The sequence below is a fragment of the Solea solea genome, chromosome 6, assembly GCF_958295425.1.
Source record: "Solea solea chromosome 6, fSolSol10.1, whole genome shotgun sequence".
NCBI lineage: Eukaryota > Metazoa > Chordata > Actinopteri > Pleuronectiformes > Soleidae > Solea > Solea solea.
The window spans coordinates 18,032,234-18,047,089 of NC_081139.1; the positions used below are offsets into that span (position 1 = coordinate 18,032,234).

The 14,856-nt window shown below is 38.2% G+C and overlaps 1 protein-coding gene and 2 non-coding genes across 4 annotated transcripts in view; 1 reads left to right on the top strand and 2 right to left on the bottom strand.

Moving 5' to 3' along the window:
- The window catches only part of cntn4 (contactin 4), a 211,960-nt gene extending 199,671 nt beyond the window's left edge, over nt 1-12,289 (top strand). For both annotated transcript variants that reach the window (XM_058632553.1, XM_058632554.1), the window contains exons 18-23: nt 9,043-9,277; nt 9,571-9,686; nt 10,625-10,811; nt 10,899-11,011; nt 11,096-11,264; nt 12,189-12,289. In XM_058632553.1, the coding sequence (XP_058488536.1) occupies nt 9,043-9,277; nt 9,571-9,686; nt 10,625-10,811; nt 10,899-11,011; nt 11,096-11,264; nt 12,189-12,280 (912 nt within the window). In that variant the 3' untranslated portion in view covers nt 12,281-12,289. The remainder of the gene's footprint in view (nt 1-9,042; nt 9,278-9,570; nt 9,687-10,624; nt 10,812-10,898; nt 11,012-11,095; nt 11,265-12,188) is intronic.
- trnaa-agc (transfer RNA alanine (anticodon AGC)) lies at nt 241-313 on the bottom strand. Its single transcript has one exon. It is a non-coding gene; the product is annotated as a tRNA-Ala (tRNA).
- trnaa-agc (transfer RNA alanine (anticodon AGC)) lies at nt 998-1,070 on the bottom strand. Its single transcript has one exon. It is a non-coding gene; the product is annotated as a tRNA-Ala (tRNA).
- Nucleotides 12,290-14,856: the final 2,567 nt, after the last annotated feature.

Genomic DNA, 14,856 nt, shown 5'->3' on the forward strand with positions numbered 1-14,856 from the left:
TCAAAAAAGTCATAGTATAGTATGTCGTCCAAAATCACTCAAAAAAGTCAAAGTATAGTATGTCGTCCAAAATCCCTCAAAAAAGTCATAGTATAGTATGTCTTCCAAAATCACTCAAAAACATCATAGTATAGTATGTCGTCCAAAATCACCAAAAAAAGTCATAGTTTAGTATGTCATCCAAAATCCCTCAAAGAAGTCATAGTATGTCTTCCTAAGAGTGAAGTGGCTGAACACAAGTGGAGGATGCGGGCATCGATCCCGCTACCTCTCACATGCTAAGCGAGCGCTCTACCATTTGAGCTAATCCCCCTGCTCCAATGTGAAATTAAACGCAAATAAAAAGACCCGACATGAGACAGTCATCAACACAACGAAATTAAGTCATATTTTCAAAACTAAATACATTTTTGTGAAAACATGATAGTAAAGTATGTCGTCCAAAATCACTCAATAACATCATAGTATAGTATGTCGTCCAAAATCACCAAAAAAAAAGTCATAGTATAGTATGTCGTCCAAAATCACCAAAAAAAGTCATAGTATAGTATGTCGTCCAAAATCACTCAAAAACATCATAGTATAGTATGTCGTCCAAAATCACCAAAAAAAAGTCATAGTATAGTATGTTGTCCAAAATCACCAAAAAAAGTCATAGTATAGTATGTCGTGCAAAATGAGAAAAAAAAGTCATAGTATAGTATGTCGTCCAAAATGAGACCAAAATGTCATAGTATAGTATGTCGTCCAAAATCACTCAAAAAAGTCATAGTATAGTATGTCGTCCAAAATCACTCAAAAAAGTCATAGTATAGTATGTCGTCCAAAATCCCTCAAAAAAGTCATAGTATAGTATGTCTTCCAAAATCACTCAAAAACATCATAGTATAGTATGTCGTCCAAAATCACCAAAAAAAGTCATAGTTTAGTATGTCATCCAAAATCCCTCAAAGAAGTCATAGTATGTCTTCCTAAGAGTGAAGTGGCTGAACACAAGTGGAGGATGCGGGCATCGATCCCGCTACCTCTCACATGCTAAGCGAGCGCTCTACCATTTGAGCTAATCCCCCTGCTCCAATGTGAAATTAAACGCAAATAAAAAGACCCGACATGAGACAGTCATCAACACAACGAAATTAAGTCATATTTTCAAAACTAAATACATTTTTGTGAAAACATGATAGTAAAGTATGTCGTCCAAAATCACTCAATAACATCATAGTATAGTATGTCGTCCAAAATCACCAAAAAAAAAGTCATAGTATAGTATGTCGTCCAAAATCACCAAAAAAAGTCATAGTATAGTATGTCGTCCAAAATCACTCAAAAACATCATAGTATAGTATGTCGTCCAAAATCACCAAAAAAAAGTCATAGTATAGTATGTTGTCCAAAATCACCAAAAAAAGTCATAGTATAGTATGTCGTGCAAAATGAGAAAAAAAAGTCATAGTATAGTATGTCGTCCAAAATGAGACCAAAATGTCATAGTATAGTATGTCGTCCAAAATCACCAAAAAAAGTCATAGTATAGTATGTCGTCCAAAATCACCAAAAAAAGTCTTAGTATAGTATGTCGTCCAAAATCACTCAAAGTAGTCATAGTATAGTATGTCGTGCAAAATCCCTCAAAAAAGTCATAGTATAGTATGTCGTCCAAAATCACTCAAAAAAGTCATAGTATAGTATGTCGTCCAAAATCACTCAAAAAAGTCATAGTATAGTATGTCGTCCAAAATCCCTCAAAAAAGTCATAGTATAGTATGTCGTGCAAAATGAGACAAAAAAGTCATAGTATAGTATGTCGTCCAAAATTAGACCAAAATGTCATAGTATAGTATGTCGTCCAAAATCCCTCAAAAAAAGTCATAGTATAGTATGTCGTCCAAAATCCCTCAAAAAAGTCATAGTATAGTATGTCGTCCAAAATCACCAAAAAAGTCATAGTATAGTATGTCGTCCAAAATCACCAAAAAAAAGTCATAGTATAGTATGTCGTCCAAAATCACCAAAAAAAGTCATACTATAGTATGTCGTCCAAAATCCCTCAAAAAAGTCATAGTATAGTATGTCGTCCAAAATCACTCAAAAACATCATAGTATAGTATGTCGTCCAAAATCACTCAAAAACATCATAGTATAGTATGTCTTCCAAAATCACTCAAAAACATCATAGTATAGTATGTCGTCCAAAATCACCAAAAAAAGTCATAGTATAGTATGTCGTGCAAAATGAGAAAAAAAAGTCATAGTATAGTATGTCGTCCAAAATGAGACCAAAATGTCATAGTATAGTATGCCGTCCAAAATCACTCAAAAAAGTCATAGTATAGTATGTCGTGCAAAATGAGACAAAAAAGTCATAGTATAGTATGTCGTCCAAAATGAGACCAAAATGTCATAGTATAGTATGCCGTCCAAAATCACTCAAAAAAGTCATAGTATAGTATGTCGTCCAAAATGTCATAGTATAGTATGTCGTCCAAAATCCCTCAAAAAAGTCATAGTATAGTATGTCGTCCAAAATCACTCAAAAATGTCATAGTATAGTATGTCGTCCAAAATCACTCAAAAAAGTCATAGTATAGTATGTCGTCCAAAATGTCATAGTATAGTATGTCGTCCAAAATCCCTCAAAGAAGTCATAGTATGTCTTCCTAAGAGAGAAGTGGCGGAACACAAGTGGAGGATACGGGCATCGATCCCGCTACCTCTCACATGCTAAGCGAGCGCTCTACCATTTGAGCTAATCCCCCTGCTCCAATGTGAAATTAAACGCAAATAAAAAGACCCGCCATGAGACAGTCATCAACACAACGAAATTAAGTCATATTTTCTAAACTAAATACATTTTTGTGAAAACATGATAGTATAGTATGTCGTCCAAAATCACTCAATAACATCATAGTATAGTATGTCGTCCAAAATCACCAAAGAAAAGTCATAGTATAGTATGTCGTGCAAAATGAGACAAAAAAGTCATAGTATAGTATGTCGTCCAAAATGAGACCAAAATGTCATAGTATAGTATGTCGTCCAAAATCACCAAAAAAAGTCATAGTATAGTATGTCGTCCAAAATCACCAAAAAAAGTCATAGTATAGTATGTCGTCCAAAATCACTCAAAGTAGTCATAGTATAGTATGTCGTCCAAAATCCCTCAAAAAAGTCATAGTATAGTATGTCGTCCAAAATCACTCAAAAAAGTCATAGTATAGTATGTCGTCCAAAATCCCTCAAAAAGGTCATAGTATAGTATGTCTTCCAAAATCACTCAAAAACATCATAGTACAGTATGTCGTCCAAAATCACCAAAAAAAGTCATAGTATAGTATGTCGTCCAAAATCACCAAAAAAAGTCATAGTATAGTATGTCGTGCAAAATGAGACAAAAAAGTCATAGTATAGTATGTCGTCCAAAATGAGACCAAAATGTCATAGTATAGTATGTCGTCCAAAATCCCTCAAAAAAGTCATAGTATAGTATGTCGTCCAAAATCCCTCAAAAAGTCATAGTATAGTATGTCGTCCAAAATCCCTCAAAAAGTCATAGTATAGTATGTCGTCCAAAATCCCTCAAAAAAGTCATAGTATAGTATGTCGTCCAAAATCACTCAAAAACATCATAGTATAGTATGTCGTCCAAAATCACCAAAAAAAGTCATAATTTAGTATGTCATAGTATAGTATGTCGTCCAAAATCCCTCAAAGAAGTCATAGTATGTCTTCCTAAGAGTGAAGTGGCTGAACAAATGTGGAGGATGCGGGCATCGATCCCGCTACCTCTCACATGCTAAGCGAGCGCTCTACCATTGGAGCTAATCCCCCTGCTCCAGGGTGAAATTAAACGCAAATAAAAAGACCCGACATGAGACAGTCATCAACACAACGAAATTAAGTCATATTTTCTAAACTAAATACATTTTTGTGAAAACATGATAGAATAGTATGTCGTCCAAAATCACTCAATAACATCATAGTAAAGTATGTCGTCCAAAATCACCAAAAAAAAGTCATAGTATAGTATGTCGTGCAAAATGAGACAAAAAAGTCATAGTATAGTATGTCGTCCAAAATTAGACCAAAAAGTCATAGTATAGTATGTCGTCCAAAATGAGACCAAAATGTCATAGTATAGTATGTCGTCCAAAATCCCTCAAAAAAGTCATAGTATAGTATGTCGTCCAAAATCCCTCAAAAAAGTCATAGTATAGTATGTCGTCCAAAATGAGACCAAAATGTCATAGTATAGTATGTCGTCCAAAATCACTCAAAAAAGTCATAGTATAGTATGTCGTCCAAAATCACTCAAAAAAGTCATAGTATAGTATGTCGTCCAAAATCCCTCAAAAAAGTCATAGTATAGTATGTCTTCCAAAATCACTCAAAAACATCATAGTATAGTATGTCGTCCAAAATCACCAAAAAAAGTCATAGTATAGTATGTCGTGCAAAATGAGACAAAAAAGTCATAGTATGTCGTCCAAAATCACTCAAAAACATCATAGTATAGTATGTCGTCCAAAATGAGACCAAAATGTCATAGTATAGTATGTCGTCCAAAATCCCTCAAAAAAGTCATAGTATAGTATGTCGTCCAAAATCACTCAAAAAAGTCATAGTATAGTATGTCGTCCAAAATCACTCAAAAAAGTCATAGTATAGTATGTCGTCCAAAATGTCATAGTATAGTATGTCGTCCAAAATCCCTCAAAGAAGTCATAGTATGTCTTCCTAAGACTTAACACAAGTGGAGGATGCTGGTATCGATCCCACTACCTCTTACATGCTAAGCGAGCTCTCTACCATTTGAGCTAATCCCCCTGCTCCAGTGTGAATTTAAACGCAAATAAAAAGACCCGAAATGAGACAGTCTTCAACACAACGAAATTAAGTCATATTTTCTAAACTAAATACATTTTTGTGAAAACATGATAGTATAGTATGTCGTCCAAAATCACTCAAATACATCATAGTATAGTATGTCGTCCAAAATCACTGAAAAAAGTCATAGTATAGTATGTCGTCCAAAATTAGACCAAAATGTCATAGTATAGTATGTCGTCCAAAATCACTCAAAAAAGTCATAGTATAATATGTTGTCCAAAATCACTCAAAAAAGTCATAGTATAGTATGTCGTCCAAAATCACCAAAAAAGGTCATAGTATTGTATGTCGTCCAAAATCACCAAAAAAGGTCATAGTATAGTATGTCGTCCAAAATCACTGAAAAAAGTCATAGTATAGTATGTCGTCCATATTCACTCAAAAACATCATAGTATAGTATGTTGTCCAAAATCACCAAAAAAAGTCATAGTATAGTTTGTCGTCCAAAATCCCTCAAAAAAGTCATAGTATAGTATGTCGTCCTAAATGAGACCAAAATGTCATACTATAGTATGTCGTCCAAAATGAGACCAAAATGTCATAGTATAGTATGTCGTCCAAAATCCCTCAAAAAAGTCATAGTATAGTATGTCGTCCAAAATCACTCAAAAAAGTCATAGTATAGTATGTCGTCCAAAATCACTCAAAAAAGTCATAGTATAGTATGTCGTCCAAAATCACTCAAAAAAGTGATAGTATAGTATGTCGTCCAAAATCACTCAAAAAAGTCATAGTATAGTATGTCGTCCAAAATCCCTCAAAGAAGTCATAGTATGTCTTCCTAAGAGTGAAGTGGCTGAACACAAGTGGAGGATCAGGCATCGATCCCGCTACCTCTCACATGCTAAGCGAGCGCTCTACCATTTGAGCTAATCCCCCTGCTCCAATGTGAAATTAAACGCAAATAAAAAGACCCGACATGAGACAGTCATCAACACAACGAAATTAAGTCATATTTTCTAAACTAAATACATTTTTGTGAAAACATGATAGTATAGTATGTCGTCCAAAATCACTCAAATACATCATAGTATAGTATGTCGTCCAAAATCACTGAAAAAAGTCATAGTATAGTATGTCGTCCAAAATTAGACCAAAATGTCATAGTATAGTATGTCGTCCAAATTCACTCAAAAACATCATAGTATAATATGTTGTCCAAAATCACCAAAAAGGGTCATAGTAAAGTATGTCGTCCAAAATCACCAAAAAAAGTCATAGTATAGTATGTCGTCCAAAATCACTCAAAATAGTCATAGTATAGTATGTTGTCCAAAATCACTCAAAAAAGTCATAGTATAGTATGTCGTCCAAAATCACCAAAAAAGGTCATAGTATAGTATGTCGTCCAAAATCACTGAAAAAAGTCATAGTATAGTATGTCGTCCATATTCACTCAAAAACATCATAGTATAGTATGTTGTCCAAAATCACCAAAAAAAGTCATAGTATAGTTTGTCGTCCAAAATCCCTCAAAAAAGTCATAGTATAGTATGTCGTCCTAAATGAGACCAAAATGTCATACTATAGTATGTCGTCCAAAATGAGACCAAAATGTCATAGTATAGTATGTCGTCCAAAATCCCTCAAAAAAGTCATAGTATAGTATGTCGTCCAAAATCACTCAAAAAAGTCATAGTATAGTATGTCGTCCAAAATCACTCAAAAAAGTCATAGTATAGTATGTCGTCCAAAATCACTCAAAAAAGTGATAGTATAGTATGTCGTCCAAAATCACTCAAAAAAGTCATAGTATAGTATGTCGTCCAAAATCCCTCAAAGAAGTCATAGTATGTCTTCCTAAGAGTGAAGTGGCTGAACACAAGTGGAGGATCAGGCATCGATCCCGCTACCTCTCACATGCTAAGCGAGCGCTCTACCATTTGAGCTAATCCCCCTGCTCCAATGTGAAATTAAACGCAAATAAAAAGACCCGACATGAGACAGTCATCAACACAACGAAATTAAGTCATATTTTCAAAACTAAATACATTTTTGTGAAAACATGATAGTATAGTATGTCGTCCAAAATCACTCAATAACATCATAGTATAGTATGTCGTCCAAAATCACCAAAAAAAAGTCATAGTATAGTATGTCGTGCAAAATGAGACAAAAAAGTCATAGTATAGTATGTCGTCCAAAATTAGACCAAAATGTCATAGTATAGTATGTCGTCCAAAATCACCAAAAAAAGTCATCCAAAATGTCGTCCAAAATCACCAAAAAAAGTCATAGTATTTTTGCACTTTATATATATTTATAATACAAAAACATTTATTTATTTCTTTACTATTCACAGTACACAATAATCTACCTCGTCAATGCTATGTGTTGGTTTTTTTATCTGCTTGCCAAGCAACGTAATTTCGTTGCCAGTTTTCACTGCTGTGTTCTCTGTGCAATGACAATAAAAGGAAGTCTAAAGTCTAAAGTCTAGTATAGTATGTCGTCCAAAATCACCAAAAAAAGTCATAGTATAGTATGTCGTCCAAAATCCCTCAAAAAAGTCATAGTATAGTATGTCGTCCAAATTCACCAAAAAAAGTCATAGTATAGCATGTCGTCCAAAATGAGACAAAAATGTCAGAGTATAGTATGTCGTCCAAATTCACTCAAAAACATCATAGTATAGTTTGTTGTCCAAAATCACCAAAAAGGGTCATAGTATAGTATGTCGTCCAAAATCACCAAAAAAAGTCATAGTATAGTATGTCGTCCAAAATAACTCAAAAAAGTCATAGTATAGTATGTCGTCCAAAATCACTCAAAAACATCATAGTATAGTATGTCGTCCAAAATGACACAAAAACATCATAGTATAGTTTGTTGTCCAAAATCACCAAAAAGGGTCATAGTATAGTATGTCGTCCAAAATCACCAAAAAAAGTCATAGTATAGTATGTCGTCCAAAATAACTCAAAAAAGTCATAGTATAGTATGTCGTCCAAAATCACTCAAAAAAGTCATAGTATAGAATGTCGTCCAAAATCACCAAAAAAAGTCATAGTATAGTATGTCGTCCAAAATCACTCAAAAGAGTCATAGTATAGTATGTCGTCCAAAATCACCAAAAAAAGTCATATGTCGTCCAAAATGAGACATAAATGTCATGTATGTCTTCCAAAATCAATCAAAAAAGTCATAGTATTGCATGTCGTCTAAAATCATCCAAAAAAGTCATAGTATAGTATGTCATCCAAAATGAGACAAAAATGTCATAGTATAGTATGTCTTCCAAAATCAATAAAAAAAGTCATAGTATAGTATGTCGTCAAGCATCACTCTTAACAAATCATAATGTGCGACTAAGGTGTTGCTGGGTCTCAGTCTCGTGAGCAACTAAACTTGCTGGCTTCTACAGCGGGCAGGTAATTGGGCGGTAGCGATTCTTGATCTGCTGCAGGTGTGTCAGCCTGATAAGGAAGTAAAGACATTGAGGTTTAGGCACAGCACAGTGATTAAATGAATATCTGAGTGAGTGAGTGAGTGAGTGATGTCATGGCCACACGCAACAACTGCGAATCATTTCCACATACACATGAATGGGAGACGATCGACGAAATGATCACAACCCAGCTTGAATCAGCACAGCGTAAGAGTCAGTCTCTTTTAAAGGGTGATTCCACCAAAATACCACTTTGTCTAAATACTTCGACTTTTAAAGGTTCAATCCACCCAAATGTTACTCTTTTACCAGCCCAGTTACTCCTTTACAAGTCCTGCACCCGACAACATCGGCAGCAATAACAGCAGTCACTCAAAATTTACTTACTATTCGCTACGTGCGCTTGAACACTCGTACTTGAACAACACACGTCTGTGACGCCTCCTCCTCGGGTGAGCTCACTACTTTGCCATCTATGGTGTAAAACCTGAAATACTTCCACACACCACTCTTCAGATGCTTTTAGGCCATGATTGTCCACTCAGGAGGACGGATTTAGCTTGTGTCCTCCATTTTCACAACAGAACAGCACTGTCTTATTTTTTCTCATGGACCAAGAGGTTTTTGTTTCATTGTGATCTAAAGCCAAGCTGATAAAAAAAAGTGACAGCCCTAATTAAAACCTTTTTCTTCAAAAGTAGTTGTGTGTCAGAGCTGTGCGCAATGGAAAAAACAAACAAGAAACGATTGCCTCACTGTGTTGTAGCCTGTCCCAGAGGAGCTGCAGAATGGACCGGGGTTTGGATACGTCGTGGCATTTCGACCTCACGGTGCCACAGGGTGGATGCAGGCTGCTGTACCCTCTGCTGAGGCCTCCAGATACGTCTTTAAAAATGAGAGCATCCAGCCGTTCTCCCCTTTCCACGTAAAAGTTTGGGTTTACAACAATGAGGGAGAGGGGCCCTTTGGATCCATTACTACTATTTACTCAGCCGAAGATGGTAAGTGTGCTTTCATGTCATGCACAACATGTGATGAAGTACCTCTCTGTGTACCGATTGTATGCAGGCATGAGCCATGAGGCTAAGATCCATTCATTCAGTGGTAGCAGTCATCTTGCAGCCAGCGCTCTTCTATTAGACCTCACAGACGTTGTTTCCCTTCACTTCCCTCCCTCTGTTGTCGAGATGAATGAAGTGACTTTGAAACAGTTTTGATGTTCCCGCTTTGAGGGCTCGTCAAAGCTCAGACGTTGCCTCTGAAATCATTCTGCGTCTTTGTACGTTAACTCCAGAGCCTGGCCGTGCGCCCACCAGGGTTCGTGCCAAGACCCTCTCTGCATCTGAGATCGAAGTTTCGTGGAAAGCGCTGCCCTGGAACGCCAGCAAGAAAAGAGTTTTGGGCTACGAGGTGAGCTGCAGTGGAACGCCCTGTTTGTCTGTGCTTCCACTGTATTTAAATCTGTTTGTGTGTGTGTGTGTGTGTGTGTGTGCGCGAGCAAACGCATGGCAACTACTGCTGTTGAATTTTGTTCTTGTGTATTATTGATGTGTTTTTCAAGCTTATGCACCTTGGGCACAGGAGATAATAGCTTGCTACATGCATAATGGTCCAGGCGAGTCTCATGCCTATGGGTTTAGTTGTGTTTCTCTTGTTGCTTACCTAAGTACTGTAACCACCCTGATTACTGATGCAATACTCAAAGGGATAGAGCATTTAGCTCCTAATCCACATAGTGAAGCAGTTGGAGACAGTGGCTTTGCACTCAGTTAGTCCTTGTCATTTTAATTCTGCTCATTATTGCAATCCAAGATTGTGAACAAAGGCGCAGTTTTCATCCTTGTACTGCATATAGTGCCAGAATTATAAATAGTTGACCACTAAAAGTCAACAGAGGAGCAGGGTCTGAGCAAACCATTCCTGTGAGGGAAGACAAATTATATTTGTGCTGTCAAGCGTGCCAGCTATTTCAGCCCTGACAAGCTGGGTGACAAAGAAAATCTGTTATCAGTGGAAGTTGATGGCTAGGGATTTTTGAGGATTCTGTTCTTTTTTTTTTTCATTCGTCTTCATATATAACCACCATCTTCGCCACAAAACTAAAACCCTGACACACGTCTGATAAGCTGAGGCACGTACTTAAAAACGCAGCGAGCAAAAACATACACAAGGCGGCATGCTGCTGCTAAAGCTTGCTTTCAGACCAACTCACATCTTCCGTGCAGCTGAGTTCACGTCTCACCTGTTTCTCGTTCACACTTCATTGACAGGGGGTGTAAAGCTTTTAAGGTGTCCGTCGTGTTTTTCCTGCTATTTCAAGTCTGTGATTCTGCCCTGTTACTTTCCAGCTGAGGTACTGGAGTAGAAGTGAAAGGGAAGACACAGCCAGTGTGCAAAGAACGGTCGGAAATCAAACATCTACTATTATCCAAGGAGTGAAAGGCAGCACCACGTATTACATCTCAGTTAGGGCGTATAACACTGCTGGAGCAGGGCCTCCCAGCACCATTGTCAACGTTACCACTAAAAAACCACGTAAGTACCTGATTATAAGAGGTAGTCACACTCTGCCAATGTTCAGCTTATGTTTGAGGTGAATAATGTATTTTTTTTTACTCTCAGCGCCCAGTCAGCCACCGGGTAAAGTGATGTGGAACACATCAAACTCCAAGATTATACTGAACTGGGAGCAGGTCAAAGCTCTGGAGAATGAGTCAGAGGTCACCGGTTACAAAGTAAGCACTGAGTCACTGCACTGAGCGTTATCAGAAAATTGTGTTTGTGCCTGACTCGACTTAACTTGCACCACTCGTCTTCAGGTGCTCTACAAGAAGAACCGGCACAGTCGCCCCAACGTCATGGAAACCAACACCACCTCTGTGGAGCTCGCCCTGCCCACGGACGAGGATTATATCATACAGATAAAACCATTTGGCGAGGGAGGGGAAGGCAGCAGTAGCAGGCAGATCACCATCCCAAGGATACCAGGTCAGTGGAGAGCTCGTCTGTACCTCCCCTGTGGCAGAGATGAGTAACTATCTCCCCTGCTGTTGTCTTGCCGGGAGTGATCATCATCTCCAAAGGGAACAGAGGGAGCGGGAAATTAATGTCCTACATGAAACTTTTATGTAATTATTTGCATAGTCGCTTTTTATCCAAAAATTCAGATATCTGTTCAAACTTTGGGGATGGGAAGGAAGTTCACATTCAAACCGCAGAAACCCGTTTAGAATAAAAAAATCTGGAGTAATTACTGTGTACTCCAGCAGAGGGTGCGCTGAATCTGAGACGACTGATGATGTGTCCAATTCTTTAAGGGGTGTCCCATTTCACAGGGTTAGATTTAAAATATCACCCCTTGTGTGAGTGTATACTTGACATAGTTTTCTCAATGCAAAAGATTTGACTGGTGCCATGTCAATTTTTGAAACGTGACCAGGCACCTGTTGGAACATATTTCACAAATCTGAAATCATGTTCCTTTGAAGAAGACCTGTTTATCCATAGAATTCCATTCAAACAAAGTGCTTTATGCAACCAGCAGTTACCCCTGGTGGATAGACGCTACATCCGTCCTATTCCCTAAGCTTCACATTTCAAACAGGATGACTATGTCAATTTTCGAATATATGGTCTGTACTTGTTCCTCAGTTCAAAGGGGCAAGAGGTAGAGAAATGGGACTGGGCCTTTGAAAATCTTATTCCACTGCTGCAAATAATGATTCTGAATTTTTTTTTTGAAATGCATGTTTTCATTATGTGATTGCAAAAGCAGTCTGGAGAGGCAGCTGATTAAAGTAATGAAATGCCAAAGTCTGTGAGATGGTTTTTTTTTTTTTTTTTCTTTCTCGTTCTCTCTTTCTTTCTCTGTTCTTTTCACTGCAATCAGACTAACTGCCTTGTTCTTTTTAGGCCCCAACGCAGTCGGCTCAGCATCCAAGGTCTCCACTCTGTCAGCGCTCAGCACAATAGCACTGTCTTTCACAGCCCGGACATCTTTATGACAAACAGCTCTCAGCAGACGTTGCTTCTGATGTGGAGATGGCTCTCTGCGGCGGAACGCAAACACAGCCCACTCTGGTGTAACTGGATACATTCATTTAGATTTTAGAGGCAAAAGGAAGGCGCTGACGAGAAAAAATCTGTTTATTTCAAAAAAAAAAAAAAAAAAAAAAAAAATTGCCATTGAGATGTCAGGGAAAGTGTCCCCTTCAGCACCCAGGCTAAGCAAAGGAAATTGGCCGATGTTGTGACTATGTTGTTACCAAAGCAGCTTTCATAAGAAAAAAAGTAAAGAGAAAAATGTCTTATATGCATCTTTTTGTATGACATGTTGAGCTTTTTATAGATTTGGTTTTGTTAATACATTTTAAGTCAGTCTGGGCCTTTTTGAAGTGAGAGAAGGAAGGTGCATGGCAAATAAAATCATCAACGTTTCCCCTTTGGAGCTTAAGAATGTGATTTGATAGGAACCCTGAAAATTAACTATTTACAATCCCCTGTTGCATCTCTGGATTTATTTTCTGAGGTCATAGTTCACTGAAAAAATGCGCTGACATGTCATACTTTCAGAGTTCCTCGTCTGCAGAGCGTCTTATTTCCAGGTGCGCTAACATGGCCACCTTTTGGGCCTACATGCTCGCATTCATGCTCAAAGGGCTCATGTGGACTACAAACAGGCTGATGACCTCTACGAACACGTGAACGCTGAACGTATGACCGCGGCCGAAGGGTTTCACTCTGCGCAGAAATAGGATTAGCATCATGTCTCCAGACAGACACGTGCAAATGTTGCTTAGCTAGCCAAAGTTCCCAGCTACAATCAAAATGGATTCCCCCCCCCCCCCCCCCCCTTTTCTGTGTCATTAATCTAAAGAAAATATAATATAATAAAAAATATGGTTTTGGTGCCAGTCTTCTCGGGGCAAAGGTGACGAAGATCTCACCGAAAGTTGATGAATTGCCTCAAAGTCACTCATGAGATTGTTAACTGACCTTTGATCCAGTAAATAACGCTATGCTGTTGTTGGATAGCATCCGTCTGTCCTTGGGTTCCAAAACCTTGGGCCTGGAACTGCACTGGTGGCCAGACCCTCATGGTCGTCTCATGCTCCTCGTTATTTTTCGGTTAGCCCTGTGTCTAGAGCTATTCTTTGCCTTCTGTGTGCCTCATCATATGTTCAAAATCCTCAGGTCCTTAAAGAGCCTTAACTTATCATGTATATATATATATTAAAAAAAAAAAAAAAACAACATCAGACGCGTAGAACTACGAAGCAGCCGTGGTGATGTTTACATGCTGCTGTGTTGATAGAAACTGTCAGGATTGGGTAAAGGGATTGGGGCAGCTGCTGAGGTCACTGAAGTTAGTTTGGATGGCGTTTCGCATGGGATGTTGGCAATATATGAGGCCTGGCGCATTTTTTTATAGGTGTGTATTCTTAATAAAAAGATGATGCTGCTGATCTTTTCCTTTTTTTTCCATAGTGTCCTGATGCCACGTGGGACTGCTGTAGTAGTTTGTAGTACTTTGAAGGGGAAGTGTACTGTAGGCTACTGGGTCTTCGCTCGGAAATCATGCATCAAGAAACGTGTAATATACTGTTTTGTACACTTCAAATCATTTATATTAAAAGAACCTTTCTAAAGAAATGATTTACTCGGTTTTTATGTAAGAACTCTGTTTCATACAGTAGCTGTAACTGTTGCTCAGCATGACTGTACTTTGTTCCCTCTCTATCCTCTCTCTCTCTGTCGGTCTGCAAAGCGGCTGAATGGCTTTAGGAACATGCCAGGTCCATCCATCTGATAGAACTGTGTATACTGTGTGTGTACCATAAAAAAAAAAACTGACCCATTAGCCTATGTCTATGCTTCTGTCTCATTCAGCCCAACTCAGATGCACTAGGCCTACTGTCTGTATATGCTCTACAGGAGGGTTTCCTCTGTTGCTGTTTGTTGTTTATACTGTGTTAATAAAGACTATTGATTTATACAATGACGCCAAGCTCCGTCGGTCCTTCCTAATACATAAGCTATTATATATACAGGGTCGGGGGCATTTCAAGAGACCCCAGAGCAAAAATGGATCTGGGGGCCCTTAGGTCAAAAGCCAGTGACCTTATGACCTAGTTGGGCACTTGCAGCCTCTTGTGCATAACTGATCATTTTAAGATCCTGTGTGTAAACATCAGTGTTTGTAAGAAACAGAGGTCTCCTCTGCTCACCCTTTCCCAAGCACGTCAAGAAACTATGGTGGCCTTCACATACTAAAAAACAATGGGGCTCTTATTAATTTGCATAGTAGGCTTCTCCTTCAAAATGTGGGTTTCTCTGGTTTGGCTGCTCTTGGCTACAGTACATACCATACAGTACATATCATAGTGGTTATTCTCAGGCAATGAAAACCAAGATTCCAAAGTAAATATTCAATTTCTGCCAGCAAAGCCTCCTAAATGTTACAACCAAGCCTTTAAATAATTGTTGTTGCTGTGTACTGCATTGTCATACATCAGGATGTATTTTGAATACAACACAAATTGTGATAGTCCTGCACTTCTGTGGTGTTGGGGAACTTGTT